Here is a 22,699-nt window from a genome sequence, read left to right on the forward strand (position 1 = left end):
TGAAACGACCCTTATAAAAAAGATTTTGATCTTTTAACGAAACGAAACGCGAGATTAAGAATGTTTTAGATATCTCTCTCACTCGCTTACCAATGATTTCGTTCGATCTCACACTGGCACTGATCGTTTGGATTTTAGAAGACATAAGTGCCAAGTGGGTAGTTTACTAAACGAGACCGACAGCTCTCAACTAATTTTTCTGTTGAAAAGGACGAACAAAATTGAACCATCAGTTTAATTTTGGTATCAAAATGTACAAAATTTTCATCGATAACATTTCTTATTGTTAGCTTAAAGCTAGTGGCGAGCATCCAGGGTATGCACAGGGAATGCAACAAGAGTTAAAAAAAACCTTAAGGATAGGCTTTCTAAGAGTTATAAAAACTCAAGGATAGGCTTTCTAAGAGTTATAAAATCACTTAAGGTTTTATTTTGAGATTTTCTTCATTTTATATCATCAGCATACCCTCTATGCACGCCACTGCTAAATGCCGGCGCCAGACATATTTTTAAATATGCAAAACATGTCATAAATTTATTGAGCGTTTATGTTAAGTTTAGATTTTTTATCACCACAAAGTCTTCGATTCTTCAAATTCTTCAAAACCTAGCTCATGTGTGGCACCGGCTCTATACCGAACAGATTTTACCTTCAACACAAGCGCGTCTTTGATAAACAAAAATAAGACTACGGTGCACTTTAATGGGAGAGTTGGAAGTGTATCACCAGTAACGTGGTCACTTTCACCAGGTTATTAAACATTTCTGTTGCCTTAGTACAATATTTCAAGGAACAATCGAGATTTTGCTTTCGCATATCAAACTTTATACCGTCAAAGTAAAATGGGCCTCGTGCTTTATACCCGTTTTCACTGAACCTAGGAATCGCCTTAATTGGATGCCTAGTTATATAGATTTTTTCCAGGGAAAAAACTTTCACGAACTCTTTTGTGATGACTAACGGCGTCGGCGCCGTCCAAAATTTCCACACCGATTCAGCGGATCGTAAAGTTTAGGGGACAATTAAACTGACGCCTGACAGATGTAAAAAATATAAATTTGTTTTTTTAATACCCTTAAATCAATACGAAAAGTGAAAAATATGATAATACAAACACCAAAGTACTACATTGTGGCAAGAACCATAGACAACTTAGTTTATATGAGTTGGCTAGTGACAATCGTGAAATTCGTGAATTGGTGAAAGGTCAATGTATGCCTAGGAATCTCATTTGATTAGGTTTTATTGCATTGCCTGTGCAGTGTGTTCTTATTTTACAAACGTCCTGCCAAAAGATCTAGTTACAGGCAAATTTGAGCTTTAATTTAATAAAATAAGATACATCTTACTCTGATGTAGAAGTATCTCGATACTCGAAAACGAATCCTCGATTGCGAGTGAGAAAATCATGTACTAAGGGCACTGATCAGATAACACTATAACACGTTAACACTTATTTCCTCAGCAGTCTAACACAGCAGTTCAGAAAGAGCAGCAGCCTAGAGGCGCTATACTACACTGTGGTGTAGCGGATGGGTCGCTAGGAGGGCTGGAAGTGGGTCACCAGCAACTTGGTCGCCTTGGCCAGGTCGTACGCCGCGTTTCTGACCTGATCTAAAGGCGCCCTGGTGGAACAGGCGAGGATCACTTCCTCACTGGCGTTGCGAAGGTCGATTATCACTTGTTGTAAGGCCGCGTCTGTACATGTCTGGAAAATTAAGGCGTATTTTAAGAGACCAAGTTTGTAGGGTCGGTTTTGACAGAGTTATAGCTTTGTATTTATTTTTAACATCGTCATCAATAGCCCTGTTCCTACGGTATGGTTTCCCCATAATCAACACGCTGCGCAGACTTTGGTGATCGCAGTAGATGGTATTAATATCACAGAGGACGATGTTACGATTCGACTTAGTTCGCGATGCACTCATGTTGCGATTGCCGGAGAGAGATTATATGTATTTCTGATTTCTACGACAGAATGGCTCAGTTAATGCGAAAAGAGCAACCTCTTAGTTTCTTGCCGGCTTCTTCTTGGTAGAATCTGCCTTCCGAACCGTTGGTATAACCACTACAAACAGACAGACCTTTTTTATTAGTATAATTGACGCACCCGCAGGTAAGTGGAAAACTCGGCGCTCGCACCAACCTGCGTTTTCTGTAATATGTTTCATCAACCAAAGGTTGTCTGGAGGAGATCGCTTCAACTGATAAGGCCGCCTTTGTGCATATGTATACTATCATTTATGTTTTTTTTTGTTAACCTGGCTTTCTAATTGTATGTGCAATAAAGACTTTTTCGTCTTCTGCGTCCATCAACCTGAAAGGTAGATGTTTAAGACTCATGTGTCAAATTCAAATTCAAAATGTCTTGATTCATGTAGACCTATCACGGGCACTTATGAATCGTTCAGACATATACGTTTACATAATTGTAAGGGGGTGGGTGATAACTTCGTTCGCCAACTTAAACCTTATGCTACGATTACACCGGCAACCATGCCCAGAGCGGAACACAGCATTGCGCCAGAGCGGCTTAGCGGCAGATATAAGCATGGTGGTAGTGATTCCCCGAACGAGCTCTGTCACAAAAAGCTATTACTACTACTAAGATCTGACGCTTCGAAAGTGCTTATTTATTTGTTTATTTATTTATTTATTGTTATTAGGTACACAAAACGGGTAATAACTAAAAGTAAATCTAAATATAAGTAATAACAAGTTTTGTTTTAAGCTACAACCCATAGCATGTGTACACAACTTGGAATTAAATTAAACAAAAAGTAAATTTAAAATTAAAGCTGAAACAAAAAAGAGACACTTAAAAAATAATATATATATAATTTCCCTAAAGATTATGTGGAATAGTGCTTAATAATTTGATTCTTAAAAATATTTATCCATTTATTAAAAATGACAATATTACGATGGGATTGTAAAGGGAATTATTGTTATAGAGTGAGACTACTTGAAAATGAATTTTTAAATTTGAATACAACATAATGTGCGTACAAATTTCAAAATTCATTAAAACAACACATACAAAATATAATAACAGCGATATTATAAGATACATCATCATCATCATCACATCAACCGATAGACGTCCACTGGACATAGGTCTTTTGTAGGGAGTTCCAAATTCCACGGTTTCGTGCGCCTTTGATCCAGCGGCTACCTGCGAGGCGCTCAATATCGCCTATCCACCTTTTTGGGGGTCGACCAACGCTGCGCTTATCAGTGCGGGGTTGCCATTCCAGCACCTTGGATTCTATGTATCTTACATAGAATAAAAATAAAAGCAGACCAACCTGTGGGAATAATGCTAAAAGTGCAGTCACAGTCCGTCGTATAGAATCAGCACATTCAGGCAATTTGTTCCTGTGCAACCTCGCTGCCGCCCACAAATCCTGGATGCACCTTGTCACGGCTTCTGCCCGTTTCTGCACCTCTAGGCCTTCGCCCGCGACGCTGATGCCCGCGCCAGAGCCCGATGCGCCGTCGTCTGACACGCTGGAGACTCCACCTTCTAGCGCGCTCTGTGTTAACGATCTTTCAAGGCCGGGTATACTTGTAAGCTGTGACAAATTTCGCATAAATACATAAAACAAAATATATTTTTTTATAACAAAAAAAACCACTACTGAAATAAATGTTATACAAACTAAAAACTTAATGTGCCACAACTAGCTTCCAGTCGCGGAAAAATTTGTAACTACTACTAACTTTCGAGAAAATGTAAGTGTTACCCGATATACTAAATACATCTGTGTAACACACTCACAAAATAAGCAATTCATTTAAAGGAAATTGCATACAATTCTTTAATAAATTATATTTTGGGGATGTCTTTAAAAAAGTTTAAAGTTCGTATTAAGCGAAAGCTTATAGAAAGACCTACGTATAAAGGATTACGTAAACGATAAAAAAGCTTGGGTGTGAACTATCGCTCTAACCAGGTTGCTTCTTAAATTATTTCAAATGACAATGTGAGATGGTGATAACAAAGAGAATACTAGTCGGTTCTTATTTTTGTTTAGTTTGTTGCGGGCTTCTTCTTAGACCAGGGCGCGTTTTTAAGTTAGCGCCCTCGTAGCTTTAGTTTTAAGTTTACGAATGTAGTTATCGCCGTCACTACTCACTACTACTCGTACGTAAACATTTTGTATGTAATCAACGCATCAAAAGTGCCATCTATGTGCCTATTTGAATAAAGAAATATTTGACTTTGACTTTGACTCTAGCCTTTTCGAGTGTGACGGCGTGACGTTATGTTGTGTGTTGAGTAAAAAATGCATATTCATGCAATAATCTCGGTTGATTTGCTGTCTTCATCAGATCTATATGAAGTATTGTTTTTTTATGTTTATAGACGAGCGCTTACTATTCACTCTTGATTTGAAGGTACACACTATATATATATTTCTTGTGTGCGTGTGTATGTCACTGAATGAATTTTTTGGTATGCTTTTGGGTGGCACCCTGGATGGTTTAGATTCACAAATCAGCCCGACAGATGGCGCTGGGGTCCGCTAATTGTAAGTAAAAATGGGATTAAGACGGAATAACTCCTTTTTGTACGAAAAAAAAATTTAGATTTATGCCCGAACATACATAATAAATACGGTTAATATTTTCCTGGGTATTTCGGTTTATCGTCTCCACTGTGTTGGACTCGTCATATAATAAACGGCACGCGCGAAAAAAACGTCCGACACTAATAATTAATCCAAGTCAAGATGACCGATAGAATTGAGTAGTTCTGTCCTTTTCTTGCCTGCAGATAAGAATAGCAGTACTTGATTCAATCTGCCATCGGAAGACTTTGGATTAGATTGATTATTAAGCTCGGGGTTGAGTCAAGATGTTTAACAACCATTAACAATTTTTTACTTTATGTTATGAAAAATGCAAAAAAAAAACTAAATTTAAACCGATTTTCTAGCTATATATACCAAAACCTACTAAAGTTTGGTATAAGCCAATTTTTTTTTTAAATTCAGTACTTCTACAAACCAAACCACTCTACTTGTTTTGTATTAATTGTTAAACTAATAATCTACCACCGCTTTTAAAATATTCACTACATGGTTAGTCTACTTTAAAAATTCAATTTAAGCTGAATGCGATTTCCTCACTTGTAAACGTTTTCGAGTATTGAAACTCTGTAACCTTGATTATGACGAGTACATGAAATACGACTTTATAATCAGGGTAATTAGCTCCATTTTACCCTAACAAGTGTTTCAATACTCGAAAATGTGCTTGCACAAGCTTGCGAAACTCGCATTATGGATACTGATGGCTTACTACTATCACTTAAAAGTAGTATTACTTTAAAACGGCAGTTTTTATAGAATACCTTGACATCTCAGAAATAAGTATTATAATCCTGTAATAAACCGTCAACCATATCAAAAAAAATAATATAGCTTTGAAAGATGATAGTAAGCCTTCTGATCTCACATTATCATCCGTGTTCAAGTCGTTGTATCGCTATAACCTGCTATAGAATAGCACTGCTTCAGTATGTTAATACTGAAGTCATGACCAACTACTTACGCGCAGATTAAATAAGACAAGCTTTTTACAGTACAGTAACCTTAGAACGAGATTTGCAATCGATGTGAATCATGTGCATTATATTAAATGCCTTTTAACAGAACGATCGTAAAACAATAATCTGAAGTACAGGATTTGCGATTCTAAAACGCACTGACGCAATATAGTTAATTCGAAAACGTTATCCCTCGATTGCGTTGAAATCTTGTCCTAAGGCAATGTACTCATGTGTTGATGATTTCATTCGGAATTTCCGCGCGCTCAATTTCGTCTATAATATGCGATCTATATCAGAAAATGCTTGTAGGTCTTTTTAATTTTGGCTAAATACTTTCAATTGAAAATTTTTACAAACTCGAATACTGAAAAGAATCTTAATAGTTACATATGGCATCTTAGTAGGCCTTATGTTTTTCTGTATGTGCTTTGCAGAAGCGGTGATTGCCCAAGGTTAGTTCTTAGGCTTACTTTTTGGGGGGGCCGAGTTTGATTCCCGGCACACACAGTGGCGTGCCTAGGGTCTCGAATAAGAACAAGCCCAGTTATATATAGGACTAATTCGACTCATCATATGGCCAATATAAGGCAGTTGTTTATGCCCCAAATAACAAACATCAACTCATCTTTGAAAAACACTACGATTATAGTCCACACGCGAGTTATGATTAGAAATTTCGATTGATAATAAATGCCTGGCTTTTCGGCTTCTATGGTAGTACCGGCAACGGGCACACACCTCTTAACTTTTCGAAAGAACTTGCTTTTACGGGCCGGAAAACATCGTGAGGAAACCTGCATGTCTGAGAGTTCTTCATAACATTCCATAACATTCCATTCCAGTTCTTCATAGCAGTGTGCAACAAAACCAGTTTGTTTTTAATAAGGTCAAACCAGTCGCAAAGTAATAAAGATGGCTTCACAATTGTCTTTTCAGTATTCGGCCGTAAAACTATTTAAAAAATTAGTAAAATTAATGATTAGTACCTGGTGTTTAGTAACCTGCCAGTTATTCTTGGGTCCCTCCCTAGGCTCAAACATACTGACCGGTCGCTGGGGAGCCTTCGACTGCCTCACGTCGACCTCCTCGGCCAGAACAAGCTGATCCGTTTCTAAACTCCTACCTCTCTCTTGCGGAGTGAGATCCAGGGCGTTATTGCTCTCCGTTATGGAGTTCTGTGACGTCATACTGTGATCGTCGTCAACGCTGCTCGTGGTTTTTAGCGCACTGTTTTCTTTCGTCAGTTGCTCGACTATAGTTTGGAGGTTCTTCAACTGGTTCTTTAGTTCAGTTATGGTGGAGTCTCGGTTGTCCAGTTCCTTTTTCAGCGTTTCTATCTCTTTCTTTCGTTCAGGTACGTGCGCGGGACTCGGTGAATGAGTTCGAGGTAGTTCTAAGGAATGTTCGGTCGGCAGCGACGGGTTGTATGTGGAAGACACGGTTTCCCCTGCTCTGGGGTCTAAGCTGGATATCTGTTGGAGCATATAGTTTTGTGGCGGTCAATCGACCCCTAAAGTTCTTTTACAATGTTTTATTGACCCCTAAAGTTCTTTTACAATGTTTTAGCTGTAGTTGATTTCGTGAGAATTTTTTCATTTGTTTTTTTCGCGAAAAGCCTCTCTTCGCGTATTAAACAAATAAATATACTACGACAATACACGCTATCTAGCCCCAAAGTAAGCGTAGCGTATGTTATGGGTATTAAGATAAATGATGAATATTTTTATGATTGATATACATAAATACTTATAATATACAGATATACATGAATACACTGAAAACATTCATGTTGATCACACAATCATTTTTCCGGTTTTGGGAATCAATCCTTTGGGACCTTGGACTCTGAAAACAGGGTCACTATCCACTAGAAGTATTATTTTTGCTTCTCTAGGATGCAAGCTATTCTTTGCAGTTTTTTTAACCGTATAAAGCGTATATCGGTAACATATGCTAATATTTTAATCCCGCGAAAACGATTGTTTTCTGGTCCCCTAGTAAAAAAGAAGTTAACATACATCTAGGTCGATCGGCGCTAATGCGGCGTAGTCTTCATCGGACGCGACGGAGTCGTATAGGGGCTCGTCATCCGACATTTGGGAGAAGTGCTTCAGGTGGCTCGCCGATAGAAGGGGGTTCATGGGACCCGCAAGGCCTACAACAATAATACAATAGCTTTCGTATCCACTCAGCCTGTTCAGTTTACTGTGTACAATGACCTCTGACTGACCTCTGACCTCTGCAGATGTTAGTCATTGAAAATTAGATGTTTGTATTATGCACTACAGAAGCGCCGTCCGGTCTTAACTGCGCTAGCAACAAGATCGAAAACGAGCGGTCAACGAACCCATTTACGGACATTTGGGGTAATGCTTCAGGTGAAAACGGATAGAAACAGGTTTATGGGGCCCGTAAGGCCTTGAACAATGATGCCATCTTTGTGTTAAATTTTTAAATTGTATATTGATAGATTAATATTAATTGTGAATTTTTTACGTGTATATACACATCTTTCTTTCATCAAAACTTATATAATTTTTTTATGCACAACGCAAACTAACTGCTGCATCAGAAATAAGATTGAACCCTATACATGAGGAAACCGCTCATAAGGCGTTAAATGGTTTTCTTTCCCTGATACCGTACCAAACTTAATTTTGCTCTAAAACACCTGCTGTATATCAAACTGGGTATCTTCAAACTAAAATAAACCGTTTAAGAGTCGTTCCATTATCGCAAATCCCGTATTTCTAATCTTTGTTTTAAAAACGTTCTATAAAAAGCCTGAGTTAAAGAATTGCAGTCAGGTTTGAGCAATAGAAATACAATAGAAGTTAAAACCATTTTACTCCGATGTTCAAGTATTTCCATACTCGAAAATACTATTCGATTGCGAGCGAGCAAATCTCGTAGAGACTACTTTTCTAACTTGTCTTATTATGTTAACAATATTTTCAGGAAAGTAGGTTTTACAAATAGAAAGAAGCAAATGTATTGAAATAAATAAAAACAAAACAAAAACATTAAAAGAGATAGTCTTTAGATATATATATATATAGATTGTTTTCAAAACAATATTTATATTAAAAGGTAACTGAAAGATTTATCTCATAATGAGATATGAAAGAAAAAATTGAGTGTACTAGTCCTCTGCTACCTTTCTTTGAGTGATGGCATTTCAAATAGATTCTTTATTGTTTGTAAATTATTTATTAAAATCTACTTATATCTATGTTATTTATATATATTATGTATATATTACGTATATTTATTTAAATTATCTAAATATATCCATACATTTTGGTATTTATGTATATATATATAAGCACTCTTGGCACTATCTCGTTCTCTTGCTATAAGTCCTGACTACAAAGGTTGCCTGGAAGAGATTGCTTGCAGCAATAAGGCCGCCTTTGCATGTCTAGATTGTTAACTTTATGCTCCTTACAGTATCGTTTTATGTATGTTATACGTGCAATAGTGTTTTTTCTTTTTATTCTTCTACTAGTATAAAAAAAAAATTGATTCAAACCCTCATACCTCTGGGCTGTAACGAAGCTATTCTCTGCCGCCTGGTTGCATCCAACAGCACGTCCCGTAACAGCGTGGCCAGCTCGGGCGCCGACAGACGAGCCAACTTCTGTCGCCCTTGATTCCTCGGCGCGGACAGTGCGGGGTTCACTGGCAAGAATGCTACGCCACACCGTTCGAGCCCTGTTGCACTAGTTTGCCAAACTGTTAAGCGAAACACTTTCTAATTAAAAAAACTATAAATAAAATAAGTAAATAAATATACTACGACACTTCACACACCGCCTTCTAGCCCCAAAGTAAGCATAGCTTGTGTTATGGGTACTAAGTGACTGATGAATAATTTTATGAATAGTATGCATAAATACTTATAAAATACAGATAAACACCCAGACACCAAAAAACATTCATCACACAAACATTTGCCAGTTGTGGGAAACGAACCCACTATATCCAAAAAATATCTTATTTTTGCAGAAATCAAAGAGATATAAATTGCAAATTGTATTTAAAAATATATTTAAATGCTCGCTGGGTGTCATGGCTGTACTCGGGACGTTATAGGCCTATTAGAGCTTAAGTAAGTCATTGTTCCCTAATTAAAGATTATTGCTTTTTGTATTATTGGATAGAAGCAGGCGTTACTTTGCGGAAATCCATGATATAATATGAAAATTAAGCTTAATTTGCTATACTCCGCGAAAAGCAGGAGAATCTGTATGGTGTAATTTATAATTTCTTCAATCTTTATACTCAACAACATGCAAATCTTCGGCAATGTACCCTATAAGCACGTTTCGCTCCGAAACCGGAGCGTCCTATGGAGATGCTGACTTTACGATGAATAATTGTTAAGGGATAACTTCAATGCAGTATTTATGATTGAAAAAATTATAGATTACACCACATAGATTCTCCGCTTTTCGCGGAATATAGCCAATTAAGCTAATTTTCATAAGCTTTTTGTATTAATAACAAATAACTTAGCAACTGACAGTTTGAAATCAAAAAACACTTGATGTACACAGAGATTTTAAAGTCCAAGCCGTACAAAATTATGTTTATATAGAAGTGACGTCATAATTCTCAACAGCACCAATGAAGAATGTTTCAATATCGGGGTTTTTTTCCTTTTGAGAGCTTCCGCTGCGTGCGCTGCGTAAACGGTAAACGTTGCGATAAAATCATGTATGACAAAGTTGGTTACAGTAAGTCCGAGACAGCAAATATCTATCTTTAAAGGTTGACTTATGCGCAGACGCAGTGGCGCTAGTATAATATTATCATCAATATCGCTAGTATAATATTATTTACATCCTGGAGAGTCGTCTCCAGGATGCAAACTATTTCAAGTCAAGTCATGCCTAAGTAAAAATGCCCTTTTTTAAATCCCGCAGGTAGAAAAAAATCATCCTATGTCCATCTCCAGGATGCAAACTTGAATGTGCCAAATTTCATCCAGATCGGTTCAATTGCAAATAAACAAACAATAAGACACATTCGCGTTTATAATATCAGGAGGGATTTTAAAACTGATTAATGTTTTCCACTCACTCGCTTCGGTTTCTCGGCGGTCTATTTCGTCGTAGATATCCATCACGAGCTCCTCGAATAGATGATTTGGTAGCTGAAAACAAAAGTCTGAAATCAGTTGCCATCGTAAACCATGAATTCAATTTAGTTATATATACAAGCGCGAATTTTAGCAAGTTGTTTCCATTAAATAAGGAATATTAAGAAATGGCTTTAAGTTACTATAGTCGAATTGATTGCGTTTCTGTTAAAGTGTCCACAATTCCTGAGTACATAAAGTATAATTACAGCTGAGCAGTGAGCATTGAGCATTTTAAGTAGTGCTGTACAATTTGGCCGCTTAAACCGGCCATAAAATTTAACCAGGTTAATTAGTTCAGCAGCCAACTAATTAACTTAAACTAACCAGTTAACTTAATTAACTAGTTAACCGGTTAAATCAGTTAACTAGTTAACCGGTTAACTGATTAACCGGTTAAACGGTAAATCGGTTAAAAAAATATCAAATTTTCTCACTAATATATTGAAAATTGTTACCCAGAATTATTAATTTGCAAAACATTTGTTAATAGTAAATAAATAATTTATTAGAGACCATTTTTAAACATCAAAAACAAATGATTTGTTACTTTAATAAATCTGGTGTTTATTTATTAAATATTAACAAATCATTTGATGATAAATATTAACAAATCCTCTGTCGATATTTGTTAACAAATCATATAAATATAAAATTATAAAATGTTTTAATTATATTTACAAGAAATTTCGCGATTTTGATACAGAAATATCAAGCTGATTGCGAAGATAAGCAACTTCTTTTTTAACCGATTAACCGGTTAATCAGTTAACCGGTTAAATAGTTAACTAATTTAACCGGTTACCTAGTTAATTAATTTAACCGGTTAGTTTAAGTTAATTAGTTGGCTGCTGAACTAATTAACCTGGTTAAATTTTATGGCCGGTTTAAACGGCCAAATTGTAAAGCACTAATTTTAAGTGTTACTTTGTTTATGACAACAATTTGCATCAATGGAATGCATTAGAGTAAGACGCCATTTTAGAATCCACTTCATTCTAGGTTTCTTAGTCATTAGTGTTTTCACATAAAAGTTTGTTGGTTTTTTTGTTGGTCATGGGTGAGGTCCGTTGGAAGCCTTCGGCAGACTTAGCCTTCCGGTCTATAGTATATTATATAAATATTAGTATTATAATAAATAATAATTGTTAAGTCACAGACAGACAGTCTGTGACTTAACAATTATTCATTGTAAAGTCAACATCTGCTGAGGATGCTCCAGTTTCGGAGCGAAACGTGCGTAGAAGGTACATATCCGAGGATCTGTTTGGTGTGGAGTATACGGATTGAAGATATTATAAATTCCACCACACAGATTCTCCTACTATTCGCGGAGTATAGCAAATTAAGTTTAATTTTCATAATAGACAGACAGTCTGTTTTTAATTATATAAGATGTACTGTTTGTTAAGTGTTACAAATGGGTAAATGTTTCTTTTTTTTTTTAACTTACTAGTTGCAGCTTGCCCCTCGCAGCTTTGGCCACGTCGGTCATCTCGTGGGTGTCGTGTGCGCGCGGCACTATGTAGTGGCGCCCCGCCACGTGGTCCGGCCGCTCGCCGGTCAGGAAGTGGATCATCCTGTCGGTCGCCTCGTATACCAGCTCCGTCAGCCTGTCCGCGAGCTCGCCGTGACCGCCTTGCCTAAACCGTACCACCAAATGACATAGATGCTTATACCACCACATTTTTGTGGAGTGAAACTTCTTTATCGACGTATGGGAGAAATTTTATAGCAATGTAACGTTTTTCTGTATCTTCATTTCTAAGTCACATACTTCAGTTACGTTACATATTTATTTCTAATACATTCAAAACGTGGATGTGAGTATGGTATTTTTCACTGGTGGTAAGTGATAATGCAGTCTAAGATGGTAGCGGGCTAACCTGTAAGGGATAATGGTAGTCATACCCCTAATCAGTTTCTACGCGACGCCGCACCGGAACACTAAATCGCTCAACGGCACGTTTTTGTCGGTAACTAGCCACGACCAAAGCTTCCCACCAGACCAGCCAGAGAAAAACCCATCCCGGGTTAGATTCTTCTCCTTGAATTCACAGCGCTCACCGTTGCGCCAGGGAGTTCGTCAAGGAGGTTTTAATTTCAGGTTAACCTCAGTTTTTGATTGTTAATATCAGTGAATGTAAATAATTTTATTAAAGTTAGCAATTATTAATTAATACGACTGTTAATCTAGTAAAAATCAATTGATTGTAATAATGCAATTAAAAAAAATTATGTCGTAAAGCAGTTTCACTTCTTACGTTAGTGGTGCGTGCTGGGAAATCCCTAGGCTATCACAGCTTCCCTAAACCCTATACTTATAATAAACACCGGCACATTGTGTACTAAAAACTAAATAAAAAAAAAAATTTCAAGCATTTCGTTGTCCGTTCTTAGTCAAAATTCCTCATTCACGTTTTCATAGTGCACTAGCGTACCCAGCCCGCTTCGCCGGGCTAGATTTTGCTTTATTTTATTTAAACAACATCAATCAATTTTTAATTGAAGTCTCATAATATATTAAATCATTCACAGCGGGTTAAGATCATTATCTACACCCATGTACCCAACAATAGAATATCATCATAGTAAATAAAAGCTGTATTTGACAGTTCGACAGTTCAAAAATAGTAGTGCTCCGATCGTCATTAAACTTTACAGGATTATTCGCCAGGTCAATCCGGAGATTCCCTGAAAGTTTCATTGAAATCGGTCCAGCCGTTTCGGAGCCTATACGGAACATACCCACACACTTTCTCTTTTATATATATAGATAGATATATACACGGTTTATCCGGTATGGAGCTACGATGCCAGGAGCAGAGACACTTCAAGCTTATAACACGCCGTAGTTTTTGCGTCAGGGGTCAAAAACAAACGCTTTCCGCTTCTGTCCACTAACTCCTCTGCAACCACACATTAATTTCTTACATATATTTTCCCAGGTATATGTGCAGTGTTAAATAAAAAATACAAGAAAGCTCTCGGCCAGTAGTTGTTTGAATTAAAACTTTTGTTCTAGGATTTTTTTTTGTAACTCAATACTTTGTGAAATATTCAACATTCAATATTTAACATAGATTCTCTACTTGTAACTACTCTGTAATCTATCGTGCGGCCACGGATCCAACAACACGACGTTGTCGAATCCCATGTATTTGTTTTCATAGTGTAGTGTCACTTTACAGAACTAACATGATTTATGAGTTTTTTTGTTTGAAATAATTAATAAATCATGATTTTTATAAGAAGAGAAAGCTTTCTTGTATTTTTAACTTAACCCTGTATAATAAACTTTAAATTTAGTTTTTCCAACCAAATCGCAAAGAAATAAATTTTCAATACCTGGCACAATCTGAGGGTGAATTGCCCCCACTGTCTCGTGCTGTTGGGTCAGCACCCCATGACACTAGAAGCTCCGCTTGGGCAGGCTGACCCGCCCTGCACGCCACATGCAGACATGTGCTTCCCTTCTCCTGCAGAAAAAGTTGTATTGCAGGCTTTTTACATCATCATTTACATGGTCAATGTGCCATGTATTGGTCTATTTAAATTATGAAAGTTTTGAGTTTTATCTTTAAAATAATAGGTTTATAATATGCCTGGATTAATAAATAGATACAGCACACACAGCCAGTTAAACTTTTTGTTATTACAGTCTTATTTAACACTAAGAAAAATTATCTAATAAATAATTATTGAAAAAATTCACAAACCTGGTTATAATAATTTGGGTCAGCGCCCTGAGCTAACAACCGCATAGCTGTGTCAAGGGAGGAGCTCCTCACAGCACTATGTAGTTGCCTGCCTAACTCACTCGGGGGTTCATCCCTTCTAGCTCGTAAAACGTAGGCCAGGCGCAGGTGCTTTGCCAATATGAACTCAGATTTAATTGGGCTGAAAACAAATTATGACGTAAATTATAATATTAAAAGAATAATTAAATATACAGATGATACATAAATTGAAATTAATGATCTGTAGCAATAAGGCTACAACATAGATTATTCTGTGCTGTGATTATTTTTCTGTTTCTCAATAAAGTTATTGAATTAAATAATTAATTTAGGAAGATATGATTGAGTAAGTTATGTATTTCAGACTAAGTAAGAAGACCTCATACTTGACTTATAATTTACAAAATTATAACATTGGATATATCCTCTTTTAAAAAGACTCGTTTATAATGTTTAAAGTAAGGAAGATATATCCACTTAAAATGATAATAGTTTCTTTGACTCCCAAAATAAAGGTAGATTTTACTAGGAATTATTGTTAAATACACTTACTGTAGCGGATCTTTTGGCTGTGGCTTCTTCCTTAAATGCTTAGGAGCTGATGTATCAAGCAATGAGTGTTCCCATATACTGTTCACATTCTGAGCAGTTAAAGCTTGCACCATCTGTTTAAAAACAACTTTTTAAATGAAACTCATTATTCATAAATCTAAAGAAGATCTACCTACTTGAAAGGCTCTTTTTAAAGGTCAACTTGGTGCCTACTCTTCCATAGGTAATAAAGCACATTCAAACGAAAACAGGTAACTAGAACTCCAACATGAATGTTTTAAAGTTATTATACTTGTTAGTGTATAATATGAAAACAGAGCCTATTGTTTGTGAGAAACATTGCCATTCATCAATATTATAGTGCAATATAACGTTATAAAACATGCACTGACATAGATCTTATGTACATACAGATAACAGCGAAGGAGGCCAAGATCCTTGCCGTAAAGATTTCACGTGAGAAATATGCCTTCCCATACTCCTATGGACGCTGCAGCACTCCGCACATAGCAATAGCCCGCGATTTATCGACGCCCACGACGGATCTACAACCACAAAAGCACACAGCCCAATTAAAAAACAGCGTAGGATCAATTAACGGCTCTAAAGGAATCTGGAACATCGCCTTACCCGATGCCCCGCAATCTGAGCACACTTCCACCGACGAGCGATGTTTAGATCGCGATATCATCATGTTTGTTTACTTTCTTGGAAGACTTTATCCTAAAACAAGCTATAGGCACACTTTTTTTTATTAAAAATAACTATTTTCCTACCTATTTAACTTTGATACAAAAATAAAACATTTCTCAAAACGTCAATCAAAATTAACACAACCACAGAATAGGCAAGACACAAAACTTGTCAAAGTCACGTAGATGTGTGCACAGCATTCTGTATATATGAATAAAACCTGTTCGACAAAATCACTAGTTATTTATTGGTCTGTGTCGCAGTCAGCGAATGACTTTTCTCTGTCTTGAAAATTCTTTATAGAATGTTGCTAACATATCAACTATTTTAAAAGAATAATTTAATTTAATCTTGAGAGCAGTGCATTGCTCAAATGTTTTTTCAATAATCTATACATATTCTGTAAATCTTTTGTATTTCTTCTGATCTATGGGTTTTACACGTCAGACATTTTTGTGTGACGTTAAACGTCAATAAAATTTGGTTACAGAAGTGGACCGGGAATACTATTTTACAATCTAAGATGAAGATTTATTTAATTGTAGGCATTTTAGCCTGCTTTTCAGCAGCATATGCTGATCAAGAAACCCTGGTTTTAGTTGATAATTTAAACATAAGGGAAACTCATTCTCAATTTTTCAAATCTTTGCAAGGTAAGAGGTAAACGATGGCGTGTCCTTAGATACCGGCATCGATTTATTACAATGAATTGATTAAACCATTTTTAATTGTGTGTATATGTTACTTCTAGAGCGTGGTTATAGTTTAACATTCAAATTGGCTGACGACGCTAACCTGGTTCTATCAAAGTATGGAGAATATTTGTACAAGAATTTGATAGTGTTTTCGCCTGCTATCGTTGAATTCGGTGGTCAACTGGACACAGAGGCGATTACCAAGTTTATAGACGATGGAGGCAATGTATTGATGGCTGGAAACTCTGCTGCTGGAGATGTTTACAGAGAGATTGCTTCCGAGTGTGGTTTTGAGGTACTTCTAACAGCATTTTTTGAGTAATCATGTGACAGCAATGATACCTAAATGGTGAACCACTTACACAAATAATGTTCAATTTTCTATAATAACCAGACATTGATGTGGTATAATTTTTACTATTGCACTGCCTTCACATTTGAATGCAAGACAGTGTAATAAACCTTACAACAGCCACCCTACAACATATTGATTTGCAATTTGCAGTTAGGTGCAGGTGCAATATTGACCCTTTGTAGTAGAGAAAACCAATTAACTGCCTAAGTAAGCAAAATGCGAACTTTCCCTTAACCTTTAATCTCTGACCATTTACTATCAACTCTTATTTCATCAGAGTCGAGTAGGCTCCTGCCTGAGGCTACATTAGTGACCCATCCTCTGTCTCCAGCTTGTGGGTCAGGTTTATCATGTCCCTGGTGTAAAGTTTACTGTTCACATTATTTTTTTGCATCATGTATTAATGACTTATACAAGTAAGTCTGTCTATTTGACGGCCGAGTGGCGCAGTGGGCAGCGACCCTGCTTTCTGAGTCCAAGGCCGTGGGTTCGATTCCCACGACTGGAAAATGTTTCTGTGACGTACATAAATAGTTTTCAGTGTCTGGGTGTTTATTTGTATATTATAAGTATTTATGTGTACTATATTATTCATATCAAAATATTCATCAGCTATCTCACAGACCCATAACACAAGCTACCCTTACTTTTGGGCTAGATGGTGATGTGTGTATTGTTGTAGTATATTTATTTATTTATTTATTGTTAACTTGGACCCTAACCTATGGTATTTATATTTTTATATTCTCTATTACACCATTCTTATTAGCTATTGCTCTTATAATATCACAAGAAGTAAAGTAGTATATGATTGATTTTAATTTCAGATGGATGAAGAATCTGCAGCTGTAATAGACCACTTCAACTATGACTCGCTGGATGAAGGAGATCACACAAGGATTGTTGTGTCGCCTAAGAATCTTATCAATGCCCCAACAATCACTGGAGTTCATAACACCCAGCCCTTGCTGTTTGAAGGCACAGGGCTGATTCTAGACAAGGATAACAGTTTGGTTCTACCAATTCTGACAGCTGATAGCACTGCATACAGTTATAACCCTAAGAATCAGGTTATAATTTGTGATTTTTATATGCTCAGGAGTTTAGCTATTCTATTATTACTAGTAGTGTGCATAACAGTAGTGTTTGCAATGTTATGGAAAACTAAGACATAATTAGGTTGTGCCAGCTCAGCTGCTGTATCAACTCAAAAATGTTTGTTGTGTTACCCATCATAACAAAACAGGCATTGGTGTTCATGTTTGTCTGGTCCCATCGAAGGATAATCAATATTTCAAGATTTAGTGCTTGAGATATCTTTTAGGAATAACACAGACAATGGATAAGACAACATCACCATACCAAGGGGCTAAAAATGAGCAGGCACTCACATAGCTAGTCCAATTGTGAATCGTTACGTACTTTTGACACATCACATTGAGGAAAGAAACCATTGGAACCGGATTCAAGTTTAAGTTGAAGATACTACAATATTGTTTTTGTTTTTTTTTGCAGGTTAAGGAATACCCCCACGCTGTTGGTCGCAAAACAGTCTTGATAGCTGCACTGCAAGCAAGAAACAATGCCCGCATCATCTTCAGCGGTTCTTTATTCTTCTTCTCTGACGAGGCCTTCAATTCACCAGTTTCTAAAGTGCATGTGAGTTTGATAATACAATTACTCTTTTAATTCTTGTTGTTTTAGTGGCAATAGAAATAATAAAAAAAATCAACCTAGCACGATGGTTGGATTTACAGATGGACTTTTACAGAAACCCTATAAAACAATTATGCGCGTTTTCACTAATGACGAACAAGACCTAAATAAGGAAAGCCTAATCTAAGGATATTATAACTACTACTTGGCATAAATCTACTGTTGACCAATAGTAAACACCTTAGAAATCACCTTAGTTTGTGAAAGGTTTTTTTCTATAGACATTGCCTAAAGCATTTGTGAAGGCGTTTCCTATATTTAGTGAAAACGGGTATTATTGTAACCATCATCATTATCATCATATTGACTCATCATACTGACTTCATACATGCGCAAAAGCACTGCTTACCCTAAAATTGATTATAGCTTGTATAGAAGGAGGATTTTTACCATTTTATGACATTTTCCCGCATTAGGCATACCCTGGTAAGAAACCCAGTGCACGCCTCTGAATCAACATCAGAGGCATATGAATAAAGTCCCATTGGCATGGTACCCTAAAAACATAGTTGCTTTACACACATAATATAATATTGCAGGGTGACAAAGTGAAAGCGTCATTGTCTGGCAACAAAGCCCTCGCAGTGCACTTAAGCCAGTGGGCGTTTGGCGAGCGTGGCCAGCTGCGCGTGCGCCGCGTGTCGCACCACCGCGAAGACGACAAGCAGACCACCAACACCTACACCATCACCGACTCTGTTGTAAGTTTTGTTTCTAGTCTAGTTTTTCCCCTCAGACTTTCCCCACGTATCCCTTTTTTTAAATTATTTTTTTTCCAGATAAAAATTTTCATCTACTATTCTACATTCTACTATATAAGTAAATAAATATACTACGACTATACACACATCGCCATCTAGCCCCAAAGTAAGCGTAGCTTGTGTTATGGGTACGAAGATGACTGATGAATATTTTTTATTTTATTATATACATATAATATACATATAAACACCCAGACACTGAAAAATATTAACGTTCATCACACTAACATTTTCCAGTTGTGGGAATCGAACCCACGGCCTTGAACCCAGAAAGCAGGGTCGCTGCCCACTGCGCCAATCGACCGTCAATATGTCTGGTGGGAGGCTGCGGCTGGGGCTAGTTACCAAACTACCGACAAAGACTTGCTGCCAAGCGATTTAGTGTTCCGTTACGATGCCGCGTAGAACCGGATTATGAGTTTAATATAACTGCATCCTCCAGATGAGATTACAGTCTAGGGTTGACTTGTAGTGGATAAAAAATTAAACTACCCGAGCAACCGCCTCGCCTGACGTCGCTTAAACCTAATCTTACAGTAATTTTATAAAGTGGGTAAATAATTAAACTATGGATAACTATAATTTGATTTATGTCAGATTTTTTTTTAATTTATTAGCATTTTAACAAATGTGTTGATAATTCTTATTACCAAAAAGGTTTCCGAGTAACCTAATGTAGGTTTAAAAAAATGTTGATAGTATAAATTAATAAGCAGTATTGTTATTTCTTTGCAGATAGTGGTAAGTATTCAGCCATGTATTTAATTAAGTTAAATAAAATTAATTGTACTCATGTGGTATCGGGTCAAAAGGAGAGTAATACTTTAAAATTAAAATGCATACTCTAATCTGTTTTTATCGCGTGCGTAATCGCAAAAAAGTGTAATGAATTTAAATTTTTAGTATTGTGACTTAACCAAACAATTAGACATATAGCCTTGCGGACTTTTTTTAGATAACATCGATTACTTTAAACATGTAGTACATTATATTTATGTATCATCAATAATTTTCGCGGCGCCAGTAAAACTCCAAGTCGGTATGACATCTTTAATAAACATCGTTATATTTCAGAGAATTTACAGAAAACCAAAGTAAAATATACACTAAAACCTTTCGCATTAGTCACTCAGTTCTTTAGTAAAAACCGTATGAAAATCCGTTGGGCAGTTTTTCGGTCTTTCGCGCCCAGACAGACAGACAGACGCGACGGGGGACTTTGTTTTATAATATGTAATGATTACAGTAAGTTTCAAGTTTGTTTATAATGAAACTTTTGATAACTATAACGTCGTATGTGCCAGATATTTCAATAAATTGATTGGCATTTAAACAAATGGGTTAGTAATTGTTTTTCAACTAATAGATAATTTTCCGGAAATAATTGAAATTATTTTTGCTTTACAGCCAATGTTCATGATATTGTGTCGGTGGGTATTTTGATACAAATAATACATGACACACATGGGTTTGACACTTCATTTATTTTTATTTATTTATTACCAGAAATTTAAAAATTAACATAAAAAGACAGGACTTGTACAAGGACGATCAGTTATCTCTAAAGAGATTTCTTCCAGAAGCCCTCAACATCTTCAGTGTTGTATGAAACTTAGACGGAGGCAAAGATACCTCATGGTGTCTTAGTTGTTATCACGAAGGTAGACGATAAGTTGACTCTTAAAAACGAGTGACAGCCTGTTATAGGCAAATTGGCCCCCACATTGCTATGTTGGTATTGATTGTTAATTCAATGTTCTCAAGAGTGAGGGAGGGCAGTTTATTTTGAGATGAGGTTGTTTACAAATTTCAACCTTATTTTGACGAACTCCCTGACGCAACGGTGAGCGCTGTGAATTTAAGTAGAACGTCCCGCGTTCGTTCCTGGCATAGACAATTATGGAATTTATAATTTCTGAATTGTCTGGTCTGGTCCGGTCGGTACTACCGCGACTAATTACTATCCTACCGACAAGCGACGTTTCGCTAAGCGATTTAGTTTTACCGTCCGATGTTGCGTAGTAACCTATTAGGGGTACACGACTACCATACTCCTTAACAGGTTAGCCCGCTACCATCTTAGACTGCATCATCACTTACGACCAGGGGATATTGCGGTCAAATACTAACTTGAAGTGGTATAAAAAAAATAACATCTTCATTTATTTATTTATTGTTATTAGGTACACAAAACAGGTAATAACTAGAAGTAGATCAAAATATAAATAATAAAAAGTTTTGTTCTAAGCTAAAACCCAAAGTATGGGTCAATAACTTTGAATTAAATTAAAAAACAAACAGTAAAAAAAATATTAAAGTTGAAACAAAAAATAAACACTTAAAAATAATATATATATGTGTTTAATTTATAATCCCTTTAGAAAGTTACTCGGAATAGTGGTTAATAATTTCACAAAATAATATTTAAAACATGTCCAAAATTAAATATGAAACTTGTCACTTGCTTCCAGGTATACAGAATTGAGATAGAAGAACTAAAGAATGGCAAATGGCAGCCGTTCGAAGCTAACGATGTCCAGCTGGAATTTGTGCGCATCGACCCGTTCATCCGGACCACGCTCAAACGCAACCCCAGCGGGGTTTATGAAGCAGTGTTCAAAGTGCCTGACGTGTGGGGCGTGTACCAGTTCAAGGTTGATTATGACAGGATCGGATACACCAGACTGTATCATTCCACACAGGTGAGCTAATTAATTTTGTATTTTTATCTATACCTTGGCGAGCTTTTACAGGATATATTTTTTTCCATTGCGGATTTTTTAATATGTCATACATAAACCATATTTGAGAACATATATTTTTTTAATTTTCTGTTTTACTTAAAGATACAGAAATTAACGGTTACAAAAGATTAGTCTCCGGAAAAAATAATTTTGGGCACCCTACAGCTCTCAGCTGTTAACTTAAGATCAACGTTCTCGCACTAAAAAAATTGCGGTCTTATCGCTACAACAATTCACGGAAAAATGCTGTAACGATAAGGCCGCCAAATTGTATACTTTATGTAAAAAAAAATATTTACAATTTTTATGTATTTTTATGTGGTGTACAATACAAGTCTACAGACCTAAACCCGTGGGGCCCGGCTAGTGTGATTATGACTATTAAAGCCCGCATTGTAGCGACATTGTGTCACCGAGTATAGCTCTCTCCATCGCCTGTGATTCTGATTTTGTTTTTCATTGTAGGTATCTGTACGTCCCCTCCAGCACACACAGTACGAGAGGTTCATACCAAGCGCGTACCCGTACTACGTTAGCGCCTTCTCCATGATGATTGGCGTGTTCCTGTTCTCGTTCGTCTTCCTATACTATAAGGATGAGACGCCAAAGACCAAGAGTGAATAATATAGTCTGTGTGTGTATATCAAGTTGAATTATGTTGCGACTACTTTAACGGGCGAATATTGGCGTTTAAACTCCTCCTTTTGTACTTTACTTAAAATTTAAAAAAAACATTACGTTT

The 22,699-nt window shown here is 36.5% G+C and overlaps 2 protein-coding genes across 4 annotated transcripts in view; one reads left to right on the forward strand and one right to left on the reverse strand.

Annotated features, from left to right (window-relative positions):
• Positions 1-471: 471 nt before the first annotated feature.
• LOC120624651 (ARF GTPase-activating protein GIT2) lies at positions 472-15,777 on the reverse strand. 2 transcript variants are annotated; one of them, XM_039891320.1, is made up of 12 exons: positions 15,624-15,777; positions 15,405-15,538; positions 14,994-15,106; positions 14,421-14,601; positions 14,050-14,180; positions 12,155-12,344; positions 10,644-10,716; positions 9,099-9,293; positions 7,577-7,713; positions 6,605-7,030; positions 3,310-3,576; positions 472-1,709 (listed from the first exon to the last, which is right to left on the reverse strand). In XM_039891320.1, the coding sequence occupies exons 1-12, from the start codon at positions 15,685-15,687 to the stop codon at positions 1,542-1,544; spliced, it is 2,079 nt and encodes a 692-aa protein (XP_039747254.1). In that variant the 5' UTR covers positions 15,688-15,777; the 3' UTR covers positions 472-1,541. The 2 variants fall into 2 exon arrangements, with proteins under 2 accessions (XP_039747254.1, XP_039747253.1); XM_039891319.1 differs by having other exon boundaries at positions 6,545-7,030.
• A 343-nt stretch (positions 15,778-16,120) lies between these two features.
• Positions 16,121-22,699, forward strand: part of LOC120624188 (dolichyl-diphosphooligosaccharide--protein glycosyltransferase 48 kDa subunit) — a 67,719-nt gene continuing 61,140 nt past the window's right edge. The window contains exons 1-7 of one of the 2 annotated variants that reach the window (XM_039890563.1): positions 16,121-16,339; positions 16,438-16,676; positions 17,564-17,806; positions 18,252-18,395; positions 18,992-19,153; positions 21,685-21,915; positions 22,423-22,573. In XM_039890563.1, the coding sequence (XP_039746497.1) occupies positions 16,210-16,339; positions 16,438-16,676; positions 17,564-17,806; positions 18,252-18,395; positions 18,992-19,153; positions 21,685-21,915; positions 22,423-22,573 (1,300 nt within the window). In that variant the 5' untranslated portion in view covers positions 16,121-16,209. Of the gene's footprint in view, positions 16,340-16,437; positions 16,677-17,563; positions 17,807-18,251; positions 18,396-18,991; positions 19,154-21,684; positions 21,916-22,422; positions 22,684-22,699 lie in introns of both variants that reach the window. The other variant, XR_005658750.1, reaches the window with a different exon arrangement.

Source organism: Pararge aegeria, chromosome 6 (assembly GCF_905163445.1).
Source record: "Pararge aegeria chromosome 6, ilParAegt1.1, whole genome shotgun sequence".
NCBI lineage: Eukaryota > Metazoa > Arthropoda > Insecta > Lepidoptera > Nymphalidae > Pararge > Pararge aegeria.

Coding starts and splice junctions, on each gene's coding strand:
- LOC120624651 (XM_039891319.1), bottom strand. CDS start 15,687: ATGATGATATCGCGATCTAAACATCGCTCGTCGGTGGAAGTGTGCTCA. Junction 15,539..15,623: donor CTCAGATTGCGGGGCATCGG/GTAAGGCGATGT, acceptor TTGTGGTTGTAG/ATCCGTCGTGGGCGTCGATA. Junction 9,294..10,643: donor CCGCCGAGAAACCGAAGCGA/GTGAGTGGAAAA, acceptor TTCGCTTAACAG/TTTGGCAAACTAGTGCAACA.